The 26,432-nt window shown below is 37.9% G+C and overlaps 4 protein-coding genes across 5 annotated transcripts; all 4 read right to left on the reverse strand.

Annotated features, from left to right (window-relative positions):
* Nucleotides 1-287: 287 nt before the first annotated feature.
* On the reverse strand, nt 288-2,081 carry LOC135147109 (protein IQ-DOMAIN 12-like). The gene is made up of 5 exons (XM_064079738.1): nt 1,941-2,081; nt 1,595-1,870; nt 1,265-1,474; nt 1,050-1,181; nt 288-957 (listed from the first exon to the last, which is right to left on the reverse strand). The coding sequence occupies exons 1-5, from the start codon at nt 2,013-2,015 to the stop codon at nt 481-483; spliced, it is 1,170 nt and encodes a 389-aa protein (XP_063935808.1). The 5' UTR covers nt 2,016-2,081; the 3' UTR covers nt 288-480.
* Nucleotides 2,082-4,192: 2,111 nt separating this feature from the next.
* On the reverse strand, nt 4,193-7,090 carry LOC108192945 (probable inactive purple acid phosphatase 16). The gene is made up of 5 exons (XM_017359490.2): nt 6,703-7,090; nt 5,951-6,166; nt 5,444-5,717; nt 5,055-5,223; nt 4,193-4,762 (listed from the first exon to the last, which is right to left on the reverse strand). The coding sequence occupies exons 1-5, from the start codon at nt 6,968-6,970 to the stop codon at nt 4,550-4,552; spliced, it is 1,140 nt and encodes a 379-aa protein (XP_017214979.1). The 5' UTR covers nt 6,971-7,090; the 3' UTR covers nt 4,193-4,549.
* A 39-nt stretch (nt 7,091-7,129) lies between these two features.
* On the reverse strand, nt 7,130-9,380 carry LOC108192944 (UDP-glycosyltransferase 92A1). Its single transcript, XM_017359489.2, has one exon. The coding sequence runs from the start codon at nt 8,857-8,859 to the stop codon at nt 7,378-7,380; it is 1,482 nt and encodes a 493-aa protein (XP_017214978.1). The 5' UTR covers nt 8,860-9,380; the 3' UTR covers nt 7,130-7,377.
* Nucleotides 9,381-9,531: 151 nt separating this feature from the next.
* LOC135147110 (probable inactive purple acid phosphatase 16) lies at nt 9,532-25,360 on the reverse strand. Of its 2 annotated transcripts, none has more exons than XM_064079739.1 (5): nt 24,973-25,360; nt 11,275-11,490; nt 10,740-11,013; nt 10,223-10,391; nt 9,532-9,963 (listed from the first exon to the last, which is right to left on the reverse strand). In XM_064079739.1, exons 1-5 carry the CDS (start codon nt 25,235-25,237, stop codon nt 9,751-9,753), a joined length of 1,137 nt encoding a protein of 378 aa, XP_063935809.1. In that variant the 5' UTR covers nt 25,238-25,360; the 3' UTR covers nt 9,532-9,750. The 2 variants fall into 2 exon arrangements, with proteins under 2 accessions (XP_063935809.1, XP_063935810.1); XM_064079740.1 differs by having other exon boundaries at nt 9,820-9,959.
* Nucleotides 25,361-26,432: the final 1,072 nt, after the last annotated feature.

Below are 26,432 nucleotides of genomic sequence, written 5' to 3' on the forward strand. Positions count from 1 at the left end.
GTCGGTTATTTAACAAATGACCTTAAAGGCTCTACCTTATGCTACGGTTAACCTTTAACCGACGCAGTTTGACTACTTTCTGTGACGGTTTTTTACTATACTTTTTTATAATATTGTAATGCTTTTGCAAGTTATGTATTCCGCGAGCAGCCAGTGAGCTAGTTTCATTCTGATGAGTTATCTATGTAATGATCAATTATCAATTTGTTTGCAAAGGTTCATTATAATGAGTCCTCTCAGTATTTCGTTCACATAAACTATATAACTAAGAGCAGCAAGAAAACAAGCTGTTAAAATGTCATTTGTCTCAAAAAGGCCTGTCTTTTACTAGTAAATGGAACTTTTCACAACATTGGTACACTTCACATTGCGACTTTAAGAAGCGCCCTTTAGATTGAATTCTAACAGCACAGAAATCACATCACTAACTCAACATGGAAACCACATGATATAATTACAGTTGATCAGGAAGAAGTGATGTCAAGTACTACTCTTTCTAGTGATGCCGACAATTTCCCCATCAACAGAAGACCAAGAAGAGAGCTTAGAACTATAACATACTGAATTCTGAACAACAAAAGGCTCATCATGTCCTAACCTGTGTCTGGGGGTGCTTGCTGATCTTACTTTTTCCTTGGCTGATTTAGTGGCACCCATGTAAGATGGAAATTTAGGAGAGCTTGGCAAAGAACTGTCATCTGTATTTGAGTACTTCTTTATATTAGCATCACAGAATGATCTTCTTGGGAGTGCTAGGGACGAGTTTAAAACCTCCGGTGCTTCATCCTTAAGGCCACCGTACCTCATTTTATGTTGTCTAGTTCCGTATGTAGCAATATCAATTAAATCTGAATAAATTGCTGATTTTGACTTGTCTATTTGGCATTCCTCAAACCAAGGCCTCCTCTTTAAATCTTGGTCTGTTGAGTTATCCAGAGTTAAATTAGTCCTTCTCTCCTGGAGAAAGGATATCCAATGTTAACATCAGTTTCCTAATTTAAACACAAATATACTAGCAATATATAGAGTGTTAACAAATCGGAAGTTACTCTATGGGAAAATGAATATTTCTTCATTCGGTCTCTTCTTGCAATAGCATCTATCTTTTGCAACCATGAAATTTCCATGTCTTCTTTTGACATCATGCTGTCCTCCCAGTTCTTACCAATTGTGCAGCCAGTCTGCAATAAAAAATTAGATAGAAACAGCAAGATTGAAATAATATACATGTGTACATATAGAAATGACAAGCTGAGACTGGTACCTTCTTATCCTTGTTCAGCAAAATCTTTTGGGGATTAGAAATTGTAATATAATCTTTATCAACTTGAGGAATTATAATTCGATGAACTTGAGGTTTCGCAATAGGCTGCAGAGACTTCAAACGAGTGAGGATTAGTCGTCTAGTGTTCTGCCCACGTATGACAGCTTGTAGCCGTACTACTCCCTTCAGAGCCATCAATGCCTTCCTTCCCTGTAACATTGTGAATACGCTTAAATGTGGAACACATATGGATTAATAAGTATTTTCTATACATATATTCTAAGCGAAGTATCATAGTGTATTTCTGTGGCATGTATTTGTGTTGCTCACTAGATATGCCCGAAAAGATGTTTGAATTTTGATTGCAGCCAAATGCTGTTTATTCTTCCCAATAACAGTATGGACTCTTGTCAGCCTGACAACTTCTGCTGCAGCGTTTGCAGCAGTTACTGCAGCTTCAGCTGCAGCAGCCGTTGCAATTGCAACAGCCACGGCATGCTTTCTCTGCTCTTCAGATGCTTCACTTAATGTTATCTGTGGCACTTCGATTGAAGGGCATTGCTTCAACTTTAAGCTCCTAAAAATCCATCCCGAACTCTTTGTTTTCTGAAACATATAGAGTCGTTAGATTTTTGTCACCCAAAAAAGCCAAAATTGAGATTAACATTAGATCAACCTTAATGTCTTTTAACTTTTCACCAGGATTGAAAAGTCTCTTTAGGACACTGAACCAACTCATTTTCTTTCCCATCAATGACTTCAGTTTATGTAATGTCACCTATCAAGCACCAGTGATTATCTCTCACTTCTTTGAAACAAAAACTGCAGCAAAATATACCAAATCTATAAACAAAAAAATAAAAATATCAGCGGTGATTATATTGATACAATCTTCATGATCTATACTTTGACCATAAGAAAGTTTAAAAGTTCTCCAATGATGTGAATGAAGGCGTACCTTAAATAAAAAGGCTCCCAACCCTGAAATTTAGAAAAGATTTCAAGTAATGATCATGTAAACAAAACACTGGTATTAGCTGTAAGAAAATGATGGTGTTTAACCTGGAATAAGTATGACAGAGCAATCGCAAAAGCTAAATTTCAATAAATATATAACACTAAGCAACATTACAATGAGTGTCTGCGGTCCTCTTTGATAGCCACTTGCAACTATTACAGCTAAATGTCATTCTCAAATTTAGCACAGATTTAGGAGAATGTCAGTTTCCATAATGATTGCGTACAGAAGAAAACATTAATGAAGATAGAAATCTAAATCAGTATGCTCGGTTTAAAGAAACTTACCCTTTCTCATCGAGGAATCCTCTGGCGAGGAGTGACTTATATATACACCTATTTATATTCACAACTACTGAAGTTGAGGAGAAAAAGAAGATGTTTGATAGAAACTTCTATGAAAAGGATGCATGTTATTATCAGCATGTCACTGGTCAGAAATTTCATGGTGGGGAATGTGGACTAGAGTAAGGTTTATTTCTTTTATTTGTTAAAAGATAACAATAAGATCAGTTTCACTTCCATTGTGATGAAGCCATGTGAAGAGTTTAACTGTGAATTTCTTATTAGTTTCTTTTCAATTATTGGCAAGCAGAAAGTTATCCTCAAATATGGGTCTACCTCCCCCTACAGCAAAAATGTAAACCTGCAATTTCTAGCTAACAAAATTCCTAAAAATGAAGAGTTGCAAATAGATCTGAAATGCTATTTTTCACACTCTATGAGTTGAGGAGGAAGCACAGAAGAATGAGAATTTCACAAGTTTGTCAATTACCCGCACTTGAAATATAATACATGCATTGTTGAATAATATATACGGTCTTCGTATAACACTGTAAAGTTTTAGATGAATTGTTTACTTAACATGCATGTCCTCGCTTTTTTTTATGGGTACTTCAATAATTATTCTTCATGTGGATGAGAGTTTGATTTTTTCCCCAACAATATATTGAGAAGAGTGAGTGACTTTTTAGATTAATCTTCTCTTTCAGATAAATTTGTAAAGTTTGCCATGTATTTGCTCAAAAACGATAAAAGCACAAGGTATATAATATGAGACCTGCCTTTAAAAAAAATCTGTATGCAGCTATGTAACAGAGTGATGTTACCTGATACCTGTCACTATAATTATGCGCACAACCCTTAATAAAGTACCAACATCAATAATAGTTCAAAGTATGTATAAGCAATACTATACTTTATCATGCCTCTTTCTGCATATGTGGGGAGGTTAATGATCTTCTATAATAAAGATTAGGACCCATAAACATGATGATTCAAAATGCTGCCTTGAGCTGGAAGCTTAGAGCAATCATGAGAACAGAGTGGTAAATAACATGTTTACGCGGCTCTCTTTCATCATCGTTTGGTATAACACTTAATTTTTTGTATCTATACGACTAAAGAATCCAAAGACAGTTTATTCTGGTTTAAGCTCTGAGCCCAGATTCTGTGCAGACTAGAAGTCTAGATCTGTCTATTTCTTGTCATTCACCATAATTAAAAGCAAACCTTTATGTGTATTTCTTAAATACTTATAACAGATAACACATGAAAATTTTAACCCTTGCATCACATTGTAGCATTTAAGGTTTTCAAACTACATCCCTCATATAGCTACCTAATTTTAATGCACTGGTGAAGTCATATATGCCTTATTGTTCTCCTAGTTTCGGAGCAGAACTTGCATATAAAGTATTCTCCTAGATTCAGAGTTTCGTGTTTTAGGAGAAGAGAGCGACTGATTTTATAGCATATTACAATTTCCCTTGCTGTTTAACCAGATTGTACCTACTTGGCAGAAGGGTGAGTAGTTACTAGTTACACTGAATTTTTGATCAGAGACTGGAACCTTAAAACCACGAGGAGGAACCATATATGAACATGAGGATTTGAAATGCTAAACGATCATGAAACAAACTAAGCACATAGTTTATTTGAGTAGGGGCTGATTACAAAGTTCCAGTTATATATAATTATACTGCTGGCATTGGCTTTGCCAAGTAACTAAATTGAACCAAGTAATCAACTGATAGCCATTCAAAAATTTTCATAAAGCACATAAAAACCAAACCAATCTACTCACAAATAGCACCATGATTGAAGTGATATACTGTTTTGACCATTTAAAAGAGATCGTGTGTCAAACGCATGTTTCTTATCATTCATCAGTTTTTAGAAGCAGGCAATTCTGTTTCTTTGACTGAAATAGACCATTTACTTCCGTAGAGATCTTGAGTATGAAAGAGAATAGAAGGTTGCAACATGTCAAGAGCTCAAGAGAACATCACTGTGTTTATGGCCATCTTCCATCCGAATCCACGATTTTATTGAGAAGGGGTCCTGGGTTAACTCCAGAATTCTAGATCCTCTGGGCCAGTTGCCATATCCACCATAACCAGTATGTCTTGCAAAGCATAGCCACAGCTTTTTGTCAGGGCAGCACCAATCCAAGCCATGGTTATGACCTACAAATACTGCCTACACCATAAAATGAGATTATATAGTTGGACACATTTCCCAAAAGCACATCAACTGAACCCTTATCTCAGGAACCTTGAAATGGAAGTTAATCAAGAACTTAGAAAACCTTATTGATCATGTCCATATATTTGTAACAATTTCATCAGCATATTCCTTCGTCATTTAAGATCATACTCCAAGGTCTAGTAGTTACAAGTAATAACTTTAAGATTTGAATATCATTTTCATTATCCCATTTGACAATAAGCGTCGTTAAGATATATGATAGATAAAAAATTTATGTACATACCTTGACAGAAGACCTTTTCCTAAGAATTTTCATTATCCCCATTTCAGCTTCTTGAGGAGTTACAGTCTCCCCGAACATTGAGCCCACACAATGGTTATGAAATTTAAACTTTGGTGCAACCTTCTTGTAGGCTTTGCTTGGTATATGCCAAAAAATTATCTCTGGCAACCTATACATTGGTGTAAAAATGGTTGCTGAGAATTTGCAGAAGAAAACAATGAATTCTCTTTCCATTCATCAAATCAACAAATAATTTTTGTATCACTACACTCGGGTGGTACACTACCTATTCCTAAGTAGGCATCCCTTTCCTCTAAATGAAACAGAGGAAAGACATTTGTTGTGTCCACCGAAAAGCAGAATATTTAGAGCACAGATTTTTCGCTAACCTTGCATCAGGATTTAATTGTTGAGATTTGACACGAAACCATTCTGCCTGAGCAGTTGATAGTATCTCGGGGTATGACCCGCCACCAGAATCAAAGAAGTACATGAACGCCACTGGCACTTGAGAATCATTAGATGATGAAACCTGGAGGACGTAGTTAGATATACTTGGCCAAAGATTTTTAGGACCACTTCTAGAGTATGAAAATGTGTTCTGTTCAATCTCGTTCTTCATCAGCTCCAGACGTGATGTGCCCTTGAAGCTGCATGCCTCTCCTGAAACCAAAAAATATATTTGAATCACCCCAGAGACGTCTTCTTTTCACAACTTGCTAAAAACATTTGTTTATTTGTGAAACTGGATGAGTTGCATAATATGAGTACAGTATCATATTTTGATTTTCTTGAGCTGTACTGATGGTATATTATATTAACTACATTCCAAGTGTGCAAATCTACAGTGATACTATCTGCAGCGAACAGCTTCGTCATTACAGTTTCTAGCTCACCTGAAATTTTTGATGGACAATCTACTGGAGGAATTCCAGAGGCAGAAAACCACTCTAACGGCCACTCAAATGATGCATCATCGTGGTTCCCAAACACACTGGCCCATGGTGTGTTCCTTGATCTTGTAGGGGACAATGCCTGATTCCAATACAAGCTAGCATTTTCAATTGGTATATTGTTGGCTGTAATGACATCCCCAAGATAAACCACAAAATCTGCAAGGACACATAGTTATTGCAAATTTTCTATTAAAAAATTTCCCCTTCATAGTCATAATGATTTGAGGCCTCAGTATTTAGTTGTCACTCTTTGACTTTAATGGGTCTAGATTCTCCATTGGTTCTATTCGTTTTAAATTTGACTTTCTTGATATACAACATTCAGCAGTACTAAAATCTGTTACATTGTGATCAAGAACTCAAGCTGTAGTAAGCGGCTTCGAAGTTCTGGAATGGTGTGGCCTGCATCTCAGCAGCCAACACATAAAGCAATATGTATTAACTCATAGATGTCTGCTATCACTTTATTTGTAACTTGGTTATCAGTAGATAATTATACTCGATATATTGCATAAGAAAACAAGCAGGTTACGGATGTTCTTACAAAGTCAAATAGATAGTCTTCGTTACTAAAACAGATCCTCCCATTTTATAGAAAAAGTACCACGCAAACTAGAACACAAGTCACAACTGATAAATCAGTATTAAGGATTGAGGAGATAAGCATAATAGAAGGAATAAAGAAAAGGAACCTGGGTGTTCATTATCTAAGATCGTCGACATGACCTTTGCTGACTTCAAATCTTGTTGTGGACCCCAAAGTGTCGATGCGGCCTCTCCAAAATGCAAGTCGGCAAATATGGCAATCTTAAATGATGACCCTTTTCTTATCTGTAAATACGTCTCCGCCTTGGTGCGGAGAGTAACATCCCGGTGAGCATCAAGATTTTCTTCGGAACTGACTGTAAAAATTTGGGAAGATAAAAGAACAAGGGCACAAAAGATACCCGACAAGATCATCCTCCAATGAATGTTTAAACAAAAAACTTGTCAGTATAGAGTAAGGGAAAATATACGATGAAGTATATAGGCAAGCTAGTGAGGTTGCAAGTACAAAAATATTCGCGAGTAATATTCCTCATCCACTCTCAATCATATGCTGTATTTTATCGTTAGATAAAATTATAATATATTGCTTTTGTATTACTTAGAGGAAAACAAATTTACAGAGTTTGGAATCTTGAATTTCTTGGATAGTTTCGCACCATCCATGGATCTTTGCCGGGGAAATAATATATAATTTCGATGCACTGGATTAATACAAGTAAAATCATCTGTTTTTTAGCTAATAAAACAGTACTTGAAATGAGCATAACCAGAGTGAAGCTTTTATAAGTAGTACAATAACTAACTATGGATTTTATTGCTTATAATTTTCCAACCTTAGCATCCTCTGTCCTTGACTCTTTAGTCAGCAATGCTGCATTGAGAAACTCTTGTATACATTTTACAGAGGATCCCTTGTAATCCTCCTCATCTCTTATTGCATCTTCAATCACTGCTTTCACTTCACAAGCTATATCTCTCATTTTCTTCCCTTTACCATCATTCCTCATGACCGTCTCTATCGTATGAGCTATTTCTTCACACCTGACCTCAAGTTGAGTCCCCCTAGCTACCTCAACACAAACCCCGATCTCCTCTTCCAAGAGCTTCACATTAAAAAACTGCTCAAAATACAATGGCCAGCCGATTATTGGCACTCCATAACTCAGCGATTCAAGAACCGAATTCCATCCACCGTGGCTCAGAAACGCTGCTATAGACTTGTGTGACAAAATTTCCACTTGAGGTGCCCATCTAGAGACGATCAGTCCTCTGTTTTGCTCTTCAACCCTCTTTGTCATTCCCTCCGGAAGCCATTCCTCAGCATTAAACTCCGCATTAATACCAAATCCTAGCGGAGGCCTAACAACCCAGATAAAGTTTTTGCCACTAATTTCCAGAGCTTTAGCTAACTGTGTCATCTGTGAGGCAGAGATCGTGCTTTGTGACCCAAATGAGATATACAAAACTGAGTTCAAAGGCTTCGAATCCAGCCATTTCATACATACATCAGAACTAACACCGAAATTTTTTCCACCTCGAGATCGATTATCTACTGATGGAAGTACTGGTCCAATTGGCCAAACAGACAAACCTAACTTTCTTCTAAAATAACTCAAACCAATCCCATCTATCTCTTCAACTGTATTAAACATAATTGCATCCGATTTCACCCATGAAGAAAGATTATAAACCAAAAATTTTGACCAGCGATCAGTACCATCAGCCTTTAACATAATATCCATAAGTTGTGTGACATGAACTTTTCCAGCCTCGCGAAAATCTGGCAAACTGAACTCCATAAACTCTGTTTTCCTGTGTGGTAAGTTCATCCACAAGGAATAGTAACAACCCAAGCCAAAGCCACTACAACCGCTAAAAATAGCATGGAAAACACCAAACTCATGTGTAATGTCTGCTGTCCAGCCGAAAAACATGTCAGTTATGACACAAAGCAGTGGATCCCCGCCAGTGATGAGATCGTTGAGAAGGTTTCTAAAATGGGGTTTGAGTGATAGAGAAGCTTCAAAAAAGTCCAGCATAAGGTCATACGTGACAGCATCGGTGTTCTCAAGACCTGGTGGAAGGCCATAGTTGGAGCTGTCGAATGGAATTTCAACAAGATGGATGGTTGAGCTTGGAGGGAGAGATTTCCTAAGGTTTTTGATGTTGAGAGGAGTGCTTACAAATCTTATTTTGTAGTTGCCCATCTTTTCTATCTGTAAAGCTAAAGTTAAGAAGGGGATTATGTGACCTTGTGCCATGAACGGGAACATAACTATGTTCTGGTCTGTTTCCTCCATTTCAGTGGAAATCGTAGATTCTTGAAAATAAGTTATGGAGGAGATATTGATCAAGGAACCAGAAATATAAAGGTTTTTTATTACACAACTATTGCTGTATGGTAGTAATTTTTACAAAGAGTTACAAGGAACTGTAGTACCAAACTGTTAGGCCAACACTGAAGAGTACTACTGCCACGCCTAACTGGGCTCTGGAGGATACATGAGAATTTAAATGTTAAACATGAGCAGAAAGGTAGAGCATTTATAAACACAATTGTGACTTACATGTTTATACCACAACAAAGTTGCCACCAACATTTCCATATACAGGTCTAGAAAACTGAAAGGAACTAAACATATAATTAATTCAATTAGTGGCTGATTAACACGGTCCAAGTATATAAAAGTTCTACTGCTTTCACGACTTTGCTTAGTTGATTAACTAAATTCATGAATGATTTCCTCTTACTACCGTATAAGAAAAAGGAAACTCTTTTTCTTTTACTAAGACATCTTGAAATGTATATTCAGTGCTTTCTCGCAAACTGTTTCAGTTGTGTTAATCTCTTACCTTTCCCTGGGGTCATATAGGTATGTTGCTGCTAGCCTAAATTGCCTAACTAACCAGCTTAAAGGCAAACTAAGGCAACTGAATTGAACCAAGTAATCAAACTTATAGCCACTAAAAAATATTTAAAAGCACAATAATTTATGAAATATAACTAATCTGTTCAAGTAGCACTACAATTTTGCGAGTCATAAACTGTTCTGAGTCTTCTGACCATTAAAACCAGACAATGTGTATAAGCGTGCAATTCGGTTTCTCTTGATTAAAATAAAACAATAAAACACATTATTTCACTTCTCTTAGAATTTTTAATATAGAAGAGGATAAAAGTATGTAACAGTTCAAGAGCTCAAGAGAACATCACTATGTTTATGGCCATCTTCCATCCGAATCCATGATTTCAGTACGAAGGGATCTTGGGTTATCTCCAAAATTCTAGATCCTCTAGACCAGTTCCCATAACCACCATAACCTGTATGTCTAGCGAAGCATAGCCACAGAGCTTTGTCAGGGCAGCACCAATCCAAGCCATGGTTATGACCTACGAATACTGCCTACACCAAAAAAGTGAAGATTACTTGATTGGACACCATTGCCCCAAAGCACAACTATTGAACGCTTATCTCTGCAATGCTAAATTGTAAATTATATACTTATCATCCAAAGGTATTTGTAACAATCTTATCTCCATATTACTCATCATTTAATATCAAACTCCAAGGTCCAGATTTAATTTCAAGTGATAACTTTCACATTTTAACAACATTTAAGAAGCTATGTATATATATAATAGATAAAATATTATGTATTTACCTTAACAGAAGACCTTCTTCTAAGAAGTTTCATTAAGCCCATTTCAGATTCTTGTGAAGCTACAGTCTCCATGAACATTGAGCCCACACAAGGCTTATGTCCTTTAAACTTTGGGGCCACCTTCGTGTAGGCTTTGCTCGGTATATGCCAAAATATTATCTCTGGAACCCTATAAAATGACGCGAAAAAGGTTTCTGAGGATTTGGAGGGAAGAAAATGTGAATTCTCTTTTCATTACATTAAATCAATAAAAGAAAATATATATTGATAAACCTCTTACAACTATTGGCTAGTGCACTTTCTGTGCTTAAGTAGAATTTCTTTCCTCTAAATGGAACAGAGGAAGTCACGATTTATTATAATACCCCAATTATCTACTCAATTCGATCTTAGAACATATATCTCTCGCTTCTTGGAGACAAATGGGAAATCAAAAGATCTGAGTCAACAATTATTTACAGTTTTTGTAGTGTCCATCAAAAAGCAGAATATTCAAGGGTAGTGCTTCTTATCTAACCTTGCATCAGGATTTATTTGTTGAGATTTGACGCGAAACCATTCTGCCTGAGCAGTTGATAGTATCTCAGGGTATGACCCACCACCGGAATCAAAGAAGTACATGAATGCTACTGGTACTTTGGAATCACTTGATGATGAAATCTGAAGGACGTAGTTAGATATGCTTGGCCAAAGATAATTAGGACCACTTCTAGAGTATGAAAAGGCATTATGCTCAATCTCGTTTTTCATCAGCTCCGAACGTGGTGTGCCCTTGAACCTACATGCCTCTCCTGAAATCAAATAAAATACCTGAATCACCAACCCGAAAGAAGTCTCCCATTCAAAATTGCATAAACATTATGACATCTCATAACAAGAGTGTCATATGTCCATTTTCTTTAGCTGAAACATTATGACATCTCATAACAAGAGTGTCATATGTCCATTTTCTTTAGCTGTATGGAAGGTATTTTATCAAAATAATTCCTTGTGTGCAAATGTAGTGATACAAGCTGCAGGGGACAGCTTATCCATTACAGTACTGAACTCACCAAAAAAATTTGCAGAACAATTTACTGGAGGTATTCCAGTGGCAGAAAACCACTCTAACGGCCACTCAAAGGATGCATCGTCATGATTCCCAAACACACTGGCCCATGGGGTATTCCTTGCTCTTGTAGGGGACAATGCCTGATTCCAATACAAGCTAGCATTTTTAATTGGTATATTGTTGGCTGTAATGACATCCCCAAGATAAACCACAAAATCTGCAAAAGACATATAATTATTGCAAATTTTCTGTGACAACATAAAATATTGCCATTCCATATTACATTCTACAGCATTGAATCTGATACAGTGTGATCAAAGAACTTTTCACTTGATCAGCTTGTAGGTTCTGGAATGATACAGTGTGCATCTCGGCACATGAAGCAATATGTATTAAACATCACAATGACTAAAACCGCCGCATTTCACAGCCATATATTCATCACACCTCGTTTAAAACTTGGTTATCGTAGAAAAATAGCGTTGAAATATCGCAATATAACTCAGCAGATTGAGGATCTTGCAAAATCTATCACAGCTAAACATTACTTTTTTATTAGCAGATGGGAGTAAAATAATTTATGAAACTGCATTTTACATTAATTTTCAATTCAAAAAAATATTAAAATAATTAATGAAACTGCATTTTACATTACGTGTCAAGCCTGATTCCCGAGTCTTAACATACAGAGTGGTGGACAAAGCCAACTGGCAGAGTCAGAGTCAACAAGTCCAGCCGGCAAAGTCAAATAGTGGTGGTGGGAAAAGTTGTTAAAGTTAGTGGTTGTTACATTTTCTGTGTAGGGTCCTGGTCCCCAGCAAGTGATTGCTGGGGGACCGTTATCTGGCAGTCGATTTTTCCACCGTTGGATCTGACCACGGACGGCCATGATTAGAAGTTAAATTTTATACGTCTAGCGCTTAAAAACAGCTATACGCCTCATGTCTAGCGCTTTTTAACCGCTAGACGGTAAAATATTTTTTAAGCGTATAGCGCTTAAAAAGCGCTAGAAGACGAGGACTGGTTTAAATAGGCATTCAAATACAACATCAGACGCGAAGAGACAAATAACGGGCGAAAAGAGCGATTCTGAGTAGACAGCAAGTGATTGAGATCATACTAACTAGCCATCGATTTAGAGGAGCATACACTTATTTTGTTGTGGATTCAACTGAGGACACAGGTATGAATCAAAATCCAAGTTCAGTGTATGATTTCTCACATGCGCGCAATGTGTTTGCTTAAATGCCACAATGAGGAAATTTGTTTTTTATGTGCAAAATCTATTAAATCTATTTGAAGCTAATGCATAGTGAAGCAATACTTCAATCAGGTTGCAATTTTTGTATATGTTATCTGTATTTGATCTAGATTTTTTTGTTGCTAACTACGCGCTTGTTTTTCTGCATTAAAGCTTTTATTAAGTATATGATTTGAACTGATTTAATAGCATTATTTGTCATAGTTTTAAATGTTCAAAGTAACCTAAAGATTTAGTTTTTTTTGGGTATTTCAGGGATGGAAGACATACTACCGGGTCCTAGCCGACGGGTTATCACGGATAATTCCTATCATGTCAGTGACGATGTTTGGAGGGGTACAGACAGAGGAGCTCTACAATGTTTTGGTGTCAGCCGCCTCCTCCATTTATGGGTCCTTTCAGATGCACAGAGGGATCTTTTACATACAGTCGGATTTGGCTTATTTGCAAATTAGGATGTGGGGGTTCAGAATGACACATCCTTAGTATCCGCACTTGTGGAGCGATGGAGGCCCGAGACAAACACTTTTTTTATGAGGCAGGGTGAGATGACAGTGACCGTAGAGGATGTTGGCTATATTCTAGGTTTGCCGGTTCTTGGGCAACCATTAGCAGGGCCAGCCATCGAGAGCCCTAAATCTTGGTTTAAGAGGTATTGGTTCGAGCATTTGACAGATAAAGAAGTTGATGTTGCGTGGTGTAAGTCGGGTGGTATCAAGTTCACTTGGCTCTACGAGAGATATGGAAAGGTTGCTGTGGAGGGTGACCCTGAGCGGATCGGGCTACATACGCAGGCATACCTGATGCTAGTTCTGGGAGCAGTTCTTTTCCCTACCAGGAGTAGGAGCTTGGTTCACCCGAGGTACATCGGCCTTCTACGGGATATATCTCAGATACATACATATTCTTGGGCCTCCGGTGTTTTGGCTTATTTGTACAGAGCTCTTGGGATGGCAGCTAGGAAGGAGAGCAGCCACATAGCTGGATGTATGCTTTTATTACAGATTTGGAGTTACGAGCGCTTTGATATAGGGCTACCCACTCCTTATCCTCAGCAGGGGAGATACCCAGTTGCTCTGTTTTGGGCATATCCTAAGGCAAAAGCAGTTGAGGGGGAGGTGAAGGGGAAGTCGAAGCCTGTGCTCGGCAAGCGGCAACGGCGGCGGGGTTCGAAGGGTCCACACCATAACTTGCCACATTATAGGGGTGAGTTCGATGGAGTTGGATCTGATATAGTTAAGTGGACTCCATATGCACATTTTGAGGCGGCCGTGGAGTGTGAGCCAGAGGAGGGAGATAGAGTTGAGGGTGAGGTGCCCGCAGTTGGGCTGCATTTGGATTGGAATATCATTGAGGCACAGTTCGCTGGGCAGTCGAGACTTCCTATGATTTGCTTCGATATATGTGAGTATCAGCATTCTGACAGGGTTTTGAGGCAGTTTGGATTGAGGCCGTGCATCCCTAGGCCCCCTGTTGACATGAAAAAGTACAGAATGCCGAAGTTGAAATTTCATGCATGCAATTCAGAAGGGCAAGGCAAGACGGATCCCGGGTTTCCTAATGAAGCAGCGGCTAGATAATGCTTCTAGGGAATAGTTATTGGTGTTTTGTATGCAATTTCATTTGGACAGTGTAGTTAGTTTTGAATTTATACAATCAATCCTTACTTCATATCGGTTGTTAATCAACCGTGTCCCGTTCCCGTCCCCCTTGTTTATTTGGCTTTTGTTGATCCCCCCGCCCCCTTGTTTATTTGGCTTTTGCTGATCCCCCCGCCCCCTTGTTTATTTGGCTTTTGCTGATCCCCCCGCCCCCTTGTTTATTTGGCTTTTGCTGATCCCCCCGCCCCCTTGTTTATTTTGTTTGTTGGCATGTGTTTGTGGTTTACAGGCTAGCCAAAAAACAGGGGAGGGCAGGGCTAAACAGTCTCTGTGCTTCCAGCGCTTAAAAAGCGCTCGACGCCAGAAACTGATTTATCCGTCTAGCGGTTTTTTATAGCTAGACGTGTAAATCAATTTTCTGGCGTCCAGCGCTTAAAAAGCGCTTGAAGCACAGAGTGTTCCCCTGTTTTCTGGCTACCAAATCTGCATTCCCAAGTGACATAGCCAAACCAGTTCAGGTCATGGTAGAACAGAGCATACAAATTCATATAAATTCACTTTTGGTTCATATAAATTTAGAGAAATTCATATAAATTGACCTAAAATCATAGAGAATCATAGAAATTCATAGAAACTCATACAAATTTATAGAGGTACATAGAAACTCATAGAAATTCATAGAAATACATAGAAATTCATAGAAATTCATACAACTTAAGAAATATTATACATCCTTACAAAGTTTACAACATGAAGAACATTAGGAATCAATTAAAATTCCTAGGAGATTAGAGAAGCCAATTGAAAGGTGATGACGAGGGGTTTCATCCATGCTTATGAAACAAGTTGCTTTGTACAACACCAAAACACTTCCTTCGCGCACCTCACCGGTCGTGATCATTGGATGATCCTTGGTGTCGTCAACAATATTCACTTCAATTGACTCAGAGCCATCATACAATCTAAACTTGGCAAGAAAACACATTTGGTACTGAACTGGAACGATATCCTCCGTTTTCAAATTACTTACGAACCCCTTCACAAAATTGATGCGGACTTGATCTCTTTTGTAACGGGGATCGCGTGGCCTCAACTTGTTTATTTGGGAAATTCGGTTGCATTTCATAGGTTCTCCACCATCCCAATGGTGGAACATGCAACGCGTGTCCGTACTTGACGGTCCCAAAAGCAAGATGGGAAGAAACTATGGTGGAGGACATCTCCTTGCTTTTGCCTCCATCTCTCCCCGAGCAATCCAGTCACAAGCTTCGCTCCATCTCCTCTCCCTTTCTATTTCTTCCTCCGGAGGATATAAGTTAAAATCCTCCTCTTCAACCCCGGGAGCATCTATCCAGAAGCCGTTTGCGTAGGATGGGGGATCCAATGGCAAACGGGCAATAATGTTGTGCATCTCATTGTCTGAGGGTGTCGACCAAGATCGAAACCAACTTTCACTCAAAGGTCCCTCCGAGGATGAAAGTGAATCACTGACATGAGAAAGTGTGTCACTAACATGAGAGACCGAATCGGCATCAGAATTGTTACCACCTTCCATTTTTCACCTACATAAAATCACATAATATCATATAAAATCACATGAAATGATATAAAATCATATAAATCACAAAAAAATCATATAAAATCACATAAAATCATATAAATCACGAAAAATCATATAAAATATCAACAATTACATTTGAGAACTCTTAATTTCTTCTTGTAATTTTTTGCAAGTCCTTATATCATGGCCTTCTTCATGACATTTCTTGCATTTTCTCTTTTTCTTACTAAGCCCTTCAACTGGACTTTTAAATCTTTGGGGTTTTTTCCTCCCCTTTGTTTGAGAAACTATAGGGTCAAGTACGGGCGCATTCAACTCATCAACATTTTTTTCTTCACTTTCAGTCATGGGATTCTCAGTGCTAGTAACAGGGACCCCGTCAACTCCCATTTTCTCAAGATTCTCAATCTCTCGATTCATGACCTCGAGTGCATACTCGTACCTTTCCTTGGAAACCATGCTACTATGACAAAAACTCATCGTTAGTAAGGTCATATGGTTGAATCTTTGAGTTGGTGTCAAGTCGGTAGATGATGGATCATCGCAATTCACGGCATATGGTAGCATACCATCAACCCTATTTGCATCTCTTGTCCAACGACGCCTAATAAATGCATGTGGTATTTTGCCGACATTTTTCTTGTTCAAAATGGCCATGATGTGACGACATGGGATTCCCAAATGTTCATACATTCGACACACACAACTTCCCGTCAGGGCTACTTTGTTGAACTTCACGTCATACATTGTTTTCTTGCTTGCTTCCGTCAAGGGTCTGTAACACTTATAATGTGTTACCTCGTCCCCTAACGGGAGGTTATCTTTATCCTTCTCAACAAAGTACTTGGAAGCTTCTACCACTTGAACTTGGAATTGGCGGAACATCTCTTTCGTATACAACGAAGCCCCATCATGTTCCAAAGCCGTCTTCATCCTCATGTAACGGGTTTTATTCTTTGTATTATTGTCCTCCTCCTTCTCCCGCATGAATTGTCTTTCGATAGCTTTTTGTGCATTCTCGACAAATTCCTTTAATCCCGTACTAGAACTCACGTAGCTATCAAAAAATGCATTCATTCCCTCACTCCTTGATGTCGTGTTCTGACCCGCGGAGAATGTACTCTTAGTATAAGCCGATATCCATTTCTCTTTCAACACGTACAATCCTTGTAACCATGTATGATCTTTCAAATCATACTTCACAACCAACTCCTCCCACCGCTCCTCGAAAACATTTTCGGACAACGAATTGTATATGCAATTGTTGAAGTCCGCTTTGAATGTTCCCGGATGCTTTATATAAAGGGTGTTTAATTTTTCTGGGAATTTCTGGCTAATATGCCATGAACACAACAAGTGTCGTGTCTGGGGTAGTATTGAAGCAATTGCCCCAGCCATTGCTTGATCTTGGTCGGTGATTATAGCGTTTGGGTGTTTGTCGCCAACCGCTTCAAGCCACGTTCTAAGCACCCATTCGAAACTTGTTCTTACCTCATCCCGCATAAGTGCAAATCCAAATAAAACGGATTGATAATGATGGTTGACCCCAGTAAACGGCACAAATGGCATGGCATACCTGTTTGTACGGTATGTGGTATCAAATGCAACAACTTCCCCAAAATTACTGTAAGACATCAAACATTTTGGATCCACCCATACGAGATTTTTCAAGCGGTTCTCTTCATCCACTTGAGTTTTGACAAAAAATTTCCCACCGCTTTCTTCTTTCAAACGTCCTAATAGATCCAAACCCGCTTGAGCATCACTAACTTGTATTTTTTTCTTCCGCTCATCCCGCACTACATTCCTCACATTTTGACTACCAAACCCAACATTATTCACTCCACCTTGCATATTACTAAAAAGACTCATGGTTTGGCTAGGACGAATACCCGACACATTTAAGGTTTTTATCAGATTTCTAGCTGCGGCTGAGACATGTCTTTCCCGCTGAATCAAACACATTTTACTAGGCGATACAACATCATGATTGTGTTGTAATTCTAGTGTAGTCAACTCCCAATAATCCTTTTTCTTTCCCTTAATGACATACATCCTCACCTTACAACCACTTCTAGGAAGTTTATCTCGACGTTGTGTACCCATATTATTCCCCACACATAACTCATCGTCCTTAACACCTTCGTCTTTATTTTCACCTGCAAGTCTACAAACAAACATCCGAGCATATATTTCATCCACTTTTGCCCGTTTCTGTGTTTGTTGTATTTTAATAGCAAACCCACTCCTAAGGGCATACGCTCTAATAAATCTATCCGCCGCATCTAAAGTATCAAATTTTTTATTTAAATATGGAACATCATTATTTTCATTTGTTCCAACTTCTTCGTTGTCATTATCAAATATATAATCATCTACGTTATCATCTATATCTACATTCAAATCAATCTCATCATCAACACTTACAACATTTGTATTATCAACCCCATTTACATCAACCCTAACATTTTCATCAACAACATCATTACCATCTTTAATATCAATGAACACCCTATCAACAACCCTATTAGGTTCAACAACATCATCAACATGTATAAAATCATTATTATCGACTATTTTAACTCTTTTTCTTGGAACAAAATCTTCAAATAACGAATCCGCCATAATAATAACACTACAAAAAGCAAATAGAGAGTAAAATGTTACCACACTAGTGTTGTCTTCTTGTTTGATCTTTAACTCCCACTTCAAAATGGCTCTCTCAATATCTCTCTCTCTCTCAACTTTTTCTTGCACCATAAATGAGCACAATAAATGACCTACCTTGCAATATATGAGCGATCAGAGAATGAGTCCTGTGCTTCGAGCGCTTTTTAAGCGCTAGACACTTAAAAAATATTTTTCCGTCTAGCTGTTTTTAACCGCTAGACATGGAGAGTCTAGCGCTTAAAAACCGCTAGACGGCACGAATCTAACTTCTAATCGCGACCGTCCGTCGTCATATCGAACGGTGGAAAAGTTGAATGTTGGATAATGGTCCCCCAGCAGTCACTTGCTGGGGACCAGGACCCTTCTGGGGTATATAAACAGTAGTAGTGGTTACTTTGTATAGTTAGTTCTGTTCTTGTAAATACACTTTAATACAGTTCTCTCTATATACACTTTTCTCTGAGTTTTAATGGAGTTCTTGAGCTAGATTCACAGTTCTAACACCGAGACGATGAATCCAGAGGGATAGAGGGACAGGGTGAGTGGTACATACTCCTTCAGTCCCCGAATTGCATATATTGGGTGCGGGCACGTAGTAATGTTTTTGTAAAGTATGGTCTTATAATTTATTTTAAATATTTTTTTGTTGAATAAATTTTTTTTTTTTTTTGAAAAGATGAATAAAATTTAATATTTAATTGTTTAGAAAACAAATTATAAAATTATAATTTATACAATTATTAAAGTATGTGCTAAGCAGCGAAAAAACATATAAACATGAGTCGGGCGCGGTAGCATAGAAAAAGTACCCATTAACAGATATTCCCTTGTCCCATTTAATTCTATACGTTTCTTTTTCACTGTTCGACACGCACTTCAATGCTCTTATAAAATATAGTTCTATAACTTATTTTTAAAATTTTCTTCTTCTAAATAAAAATATAACATTCAAACTTTTATTCAGAAAAAAAAAATCTTCAAAATAAGTTACAGAACTATACTTTACGGGAGCATTAAAATCCGTGCCGCGTCCCCGTCCCCGATGTATATAACTCAGGGGGACGGAGCTGTTAGATATTTGAATAAATTTGATTATTTGAATATTTGATTTTGATTATTTGAATATTTGATTTGCATGTATTTATTTGATATTTTTGTGACTTATGATATAATTTTGTAACCAATGAAATTGATTTGTAACTCCTAATAATAACCATGGTTTTAGTGTTATGTGGGGTTACAAATTTAAATTTATTGCATTGTGGGGGTTACAAAATTAATTGGGTTGTAAGTTACAAATTCTTACTCCTATATAAGGAGGCCTTTGCACATTGGTTGAGTATACAAATACATCACTTTCTTGCATTCCTCTTAGAGCTTTTTAGAATTCAGTTTCTGTGAGATAGAAGCAATACTTGTTCGGTTCGTAGGAGACGGATCTCTAGTGTTTTAGATCACCTCTATTCGTTGTATCCTGGGAGACGGAAGTCACAACACTTTCAAGCACCACGTGGAAGGGACTAATCTGTTTTAAGGATGTTGAAGGACAGAATGATATTTTGGGAATATACTGAGGGTTGTTTGGTCATTGTAATGTCATAACAGAAAGTTAGTTACAAACAGTGTGTATATAACAACTCTGTAGTTGTCTTTCTGTGCAAGCTTTTAGAAAATGAAATGAAACATTCTCTACATTTTCATGAGCACATACATCTTGTTTTTCTCATTATGGTATCAGAGCATGGTGTGTGTAGATTGAGTGTAGAATTTCAGTTTCGTTATTGATTTGTGATCGCTGAGTGCTCACTCTTCTTACTGATTTCTTCAAAAGTTGAGTTTTATGGCTGCTGGCGGTAGATTCACGTTTCAAGATATGCAAAATCCATTGTTTCTGCATCCCTCAGATGGTCCTACATCTATAATTGTCTCGAAGCTTCAAGGTGCGAGTGATTTTCGTTCATGGAAGCGTTCTATCGAGATACAACTGGCTGCAAAACGAAAATTAGGTTTTGTTGATGGAAGCGTGTTGAGAAGCACGACTGATCTTGTTGATGCTGCACAGTGGGAAACGTGCAATAATCTGGTAATTTCCTGGCTTCATAACAATGTCTCTGATTCTATTCGTAGTTCGATTCTCTATGTGTCTTCTGCTGCTGAAATATGGCGTATCCTAGAGAAACGATTTATGCTTACTAATGGATCGAGAAAATATAAATTGAATAAGGATCTATTTGAGTTGAAACAAAATCAGTTGACAATTGCTGAATATTATACGAAATTGACTTGTCTGTGGGATGAAATCGAGTGTTTGAATGTGTTGCCTGCTGTTTCTGCTGTTACACCGGAAATTTTGGCATTATTGAGTAAAATCAATACTCTTCGTGATGAAGCAAAATTGTTCCAGTTTCTTAATGGTTTGAATGAGGTTTATGCATCTCATCGTAGTCAATTGTTGATGATGATACCTCTTCCAACTGTTGATATTGCTTGTGCTGCACTTCAACAAGAGGAATCTCAAAGAGAAATTTTACATACTGAACATACACCTTTGGAATTTGAGAGTGCAGCTATGTTTAGTCAAGGCAACAGTCAAGGTCATTCATCTCAAGGAAGAGTGTTTGAGTGCACAGTTTGTCACAAAAAAGGTCATACATCTGATAGATGTTGGATGGAAATAGGCTATCCCAAATGGCATGATAAACACAAGCTGAAGTCAGGGGGGAAATCACAGCAATCTGGTAATAAACGAATGAGTAATAATGCACAGCTGAGTTCAGCTGATTCTGTGGAAAATGCTGCTGCTCTGACTTCTCAGCAGTTGCAACAACTGTTAAAACTGATTCCACATACAGAAACTGATGATGAACTTGATGAGGCATTTTCTGGGATGGTGACTTGTTGTTTATCTTTTGCAACCAGTGGTAATGATATGTGGATAGTTGATACAGGTGCTACAGATCATATGACTGCTTACTTGGACAAACTTGTTGATGTTAAGAAAGCTCCTTCCAACAATGTAATTAACTTACCAAATAATGGAGTTGCAAAGATCACACATGTTGGAACCTTGACTCTGCAGAATGGTCTGATTCTGAAAGATGTGCTATATGTTCCTAGTTTTAAACACAATTTGCTGTCAATAAGGAAATTAGCACAGGATAACAAGTGTTCAGCCACTTTTACTCCAACTGAATGTCATATCATATCCACAACTACAAATGAGGTCTTGGCTACTGGACTGATTGATCATGGTCTCTATTGTTTTCTGGATTCATCTCAGAAGATTCACACTGCTGCAGCCTCTTCCAGTTCAAAAGTTGCTCACTCGGATTACTCATTGTGGCATCAGAGGTTGGGACATGTTTCTAAAACCACAATGCACCATATGCCTAAGTTTAGGCATCTCACTGTACACTCAGATTCTGAGGTCTGTCTTACTTGTCCACTTGCCAAATTTACTAAGTTGCCTTATCAGCTAAGTACAAGCCACGCATCTGAGCCATTTGAACTTGTTCACCTTGATACATGGGGGCCTTACAAGGTGAGTACAAGAGGTAATTTTCGTTACTTCCTCACCTTAGTTGATGATCATACTCGTATGACCTGGGTGTATCTTATGAATCATAAGTCTGATTTCTTGGAACGATTCATAACATTTCAGCAATATGTTAAGAATCATTTTAAAAAATCTGTTAAGGTGCTTCGCTCAGATAATGCACCTGAGTTCTCTGATACATCAGCTACTGCATACTACAAACATCATGGCATCATTCATCAGACCTCGTGCCCTTATAGACCACAACAAAATGCTAGAGTTGAACGTAAACATCGACAAATTCTGGAGTTATCACGAGCTCTGCGGTTTCAGTCTGGTTTGCCTTTGATGTATTGGGGAGATTGTGTTATGTCAGCAGTGTACATCATGAATCGATTACCAACTGCTGCCTTGAACCACAGAGTTCCATATGAACAGTTGTTTAAGGAAGATGTGGATTATACAGAACTCAGGGTGTTTGGTTGCTTAGCTATGGTGGCTAATCCAAATCCTACAGCTGACAAATTTGCTCCTAAAGCAGTGCCTTGTGTGTTTTTGGGATATACTGGCCTAACAAAGGGATTTAAATTTTTGAATCTCATTTCCAATACTACTTTTGTGTCCAGAGATGCAGAATTTCATGAGCATCTGTTTCCCTTGAACTCAAATGTACCTCAACCATACATGAAGCCATTACCAGTGCCAATGCCTAATCCTCCTCCTGTTTTTGTAGAGGCTGATGAATTTGTGACTGCACCATCAACTACCACGGAGTCTCAAGCTCAGGTGCATACTCCTTCTCCTCCTCCTGTTCGACGTTCACAGCGGACTACAAAACCACCATCTTGGCTACAAGAATATGCTTCCACTATTACAAACAATGCTACTAATATAGCACAGTCAGCATTGTATGAGATCACTTCTGATTTCAGTTGTTTTCAAGCTACAGTGTCTAAAGCTAAGGATCCAAAATGTTTCTCTCAAGCTGTTCTTCATGATCACTGGGTTGCTGCTATGAATCTCGAACTAGATGCATTAGAAAGGAATGGCACCTGGGAAATTGTCGAGCTACCTCCTGATAAAAAGGCCATAGGAAGTAGATGGTTGTTTAAGACCAAATTCAAACCGGATGGCAGTATAGAACGTTACAAAAGCAGACTTGTAGTTCTTGGATGTAAGCAGCAGTACGGAGTGGATTATGAGGAAACGTTTGCCCCAGTGGCAAAGATGTCAACTGTTCAGGCACTATTGGCGATTGCTGCTGTATATGATTGGAAAACCGTTCAGATGGACGTAACAAATGCGTTTTTATATGGTGATCTTGATGAGGATGTCTACATGACATTGCCTCTGGGGTACTCTTCATTGGGAAGCAGGATTACAACTGGTCAGACAAGTGATTCAAATGCTCAATCAAGGGTCAAATGGGTCTGTAAACTGTTAAAGAGTCTTTATGGTTTACGACAGGCACCTCGCCAATGGTTCAAAAAATTGTCTGATACACTTGTTTCTCTTGGGTTTGCACAATCTCAGAGTGATGCTAGCTTATTTACCAAGATCACGGACACCTCTACTACCCTGATACTTATCTATGTAGATGATCTATTGATTGCTGGTGACAGTGAAAGTGCAATTGATGAGCTGAAAACAATGTTATCACAGGCATTCCACATGAAGGATTTGGGGGCTGTGAATTACTTTCTTGGTCTGGAAATTGCTCGAAGTCCAGTTGGGTTTTTTGTCTCTCAGCACAAATATGTCCTTGATTTGTTAAAAGAGTTTCATATGGACACTGCTTCTTCTGTCAAAGTGCCTTTAGATTGTCACTTAAAGCTTACTCCACACTCAGGTGATCCATTACCAAATCCGAATGAATATCAACGCTTGATGGGAAAGCTAATATACTTGACTGTTACTCGTCCTGACATCACATTTGCTGTGCATGTGCTTAGTCAATTTATGCATCAGCCTATGACAACTCATATGCAGGCTGCCAAGAAACTTCTTCGTTATTTACGGGGCACATCTCAGCAAGGAATTCTGTTAGCTTCTTCTTCTGCAGTTCAACTGAAGGCCTTCTGTGATAGTGATTGGGCTAGCTGCCCCACTACCAGGCGTTCAACTACTGGTTTTTGTATCTTACTGGGTTCTTCACCTATCTCATGGAAGAGCAAAAAACAGGCTGTAGTTGCTCGTTCCACTGCTGAGGCAGAATATCGCGCCATGGCCATGACTGCGTGTGAGGTGACTTGGTTACATGCTTTGTTGAAGGACATGGGTATCAAAAACTTACCATCCACTGCTTTATACTGTGACAATCAGGCTGCAATTTCTCTTGCTGCAAATCCTGTTCTTCATGAACGAACAAAACACGTTGAAATCGACTGTCACTTCATCCGCGATAAACTCAAATCTGGTGCAATGCATACTCAGCATGTATCTACTCATGAGCAGGTTGCAGATATTCTAACAAAGCAGTTGTCTTCTCACCAACAATCCTATCTCTTGTCCAAGCTTGGAGCTGTCTCATCCCCAGCTCAGCTTGAAGGGGCGTGTTGAAGGACAGAATGATATTTTGGGAATATACTGAGGGTTGTTTGGTCATTGTAATGTCATAACAGAAAGTTAGTTACAAACAGTGTGTATATAACAACTCTGTAGTTGTCTTTCTGTGCAAGCTTTTAGAAAATGAAATGAAACATTCTCTACATTTTCATGAGCACATACATCTTGTTTTTCTCATTAAAGGACAGCGTGGTTTTTCACGTGCCTCGAATATTAGTTCGGTATTTTTATTGTTGATTATTGATTTCAGGTAATTTCTTGTCTTATACTGCTTACAGGAGCCACGGAGGGAGTATTCGTGAATCGTGAATCGTAAATCAGTATGTTACCCCAACTTCCTTACTATTATAACATGACTGGTTCAGTGGTTAGTATTTTAGAACTTTAACATCATCTACCTGAAACATGCTAGTTTAATATTTACATAAGATGTACTGTATCATACAATTGTATAATGACCAGGGAGTGAGGAGATAAGCATGCTAAAAGGAATAAAGAAAGGGAACCTGGGTGTTCATTATCCAGGATTGTAGACATAACCTTTACTGACTTGATATCTTGCTGTGGACCCCAAAGTGTCCACGCGTCCTCTCCGAAATGCAAGTCGGCAAATATCGCTATCTTAAACGATGACCCTTTTGTTATTTGGAGATATCTCTCCGCCGTCGTTCGGAGGGTAACATTCCGGTGACCGTCGACATTATTTGCGGAGCTGATTGTAAATATTTGGGAACATAAGAGAAGGGCACAGATAATTTTAGACAAGAGCATCCTGGGAAGAATGTTTGAACAAAAAACGTGTCCGTAACCAGTGAATTTATGTAATGTTATACAACGGGGCCGTTGTATCTAAGAAATTTGACGGCAATTCGGCAAGTTACCTCGATTTTGGTAAGAATTACTTTATACTTTCTTTCTTTAGATGTTTTTTCTGATCTTTTATATTTCAAATTTTGTCAATTTTATGATATAAAAATCGACTACTCTTATTTTTATATATATTTGTTTTATAAAAATAATAAAGATCAACTAATTTTATCTAGTATGCTTAATCAATATACTTATATAAAGGAGAAGCGAGGGGCGTGTAGGTGGCGCCTCTCACATCGCTCCGTTTTATTTTTCTAATTTTCTGGAATTTTTGGATGAAAAATATTAAAAATTAGAATTACCTTTTTTAGTTTCAGGTATATTAGAAGCAAGTTTCAGAATCTGATTTTGTTTCAATTTTGTTTCAGATTATCTATGGAATATAGTATCTTGAAAGTTTTAATCTGATTTTGTTTCAGATTATTTATGGAATATAGTATCTTGAAAGTTTTAATCTGATTTTGTTTCAGATTATTCAATTATGGGAAAGACAGATTATTTATGGAATATAGTAGCTTGAAAATTTTAATCTGCTTTTGTTCAGATTATTTAATTATGGGAAAGAGTAGCAAATAAGTCTCTAGCTTGAAAATTTTAATCTGATTTTGTTCAGATTATTTAATTATGGGAAAGAGTAGCAAACAAGTCTTTCTCCACCTATAAATACCCGTATATATAGATCGTAGTATTTCAATTTTTAAAGGAGAAGCGAGGGGCGTGTAGGTGGTTCCTCTCACATCGCTCCGTTTTATTTTTTAATATTCTGAAATTTTTGGATGAAAAATATCAAAAATTAGAAATATCTTTCTCTTGCTCGATTTCTAACTCGGAGGTGTCGTTCTTCTGCAACGATAAGTGAAGGCTGTTACAGAAAAGGTTGTTGCAAGCAAATGTAGTTATAGACCGTTATATTGGAGTCGACAAATCCAAACACGGGAAAAGAATATAGTCTTGGCAGCGATGGTTGATGTCAATAAATTAACTATTAATGATGTATGTTTGTTGGTTATTCTTTTATAATATTTGTTTTGTTCATTGGACATGTTTGTTGTTGTTAATTTTTATATTATTTACTTTGTATACATGAAAAAATTAT

The sequence above is a fragment of the Daucus carota genome, chromosome 6 (assembly GCF_001625215.2).
Source record: "Daucus carota subsp. sativus chromosome 6, DH1 v3.0, whole genome shotgun sequence".
In the NCBI taxonomy this organism is placed as follows: Eukaryota; Viridiplantae; Streptophyta; class Magnoliopsida; order Apiales; family Apiaceae; genus Daucus; species Daucus carota.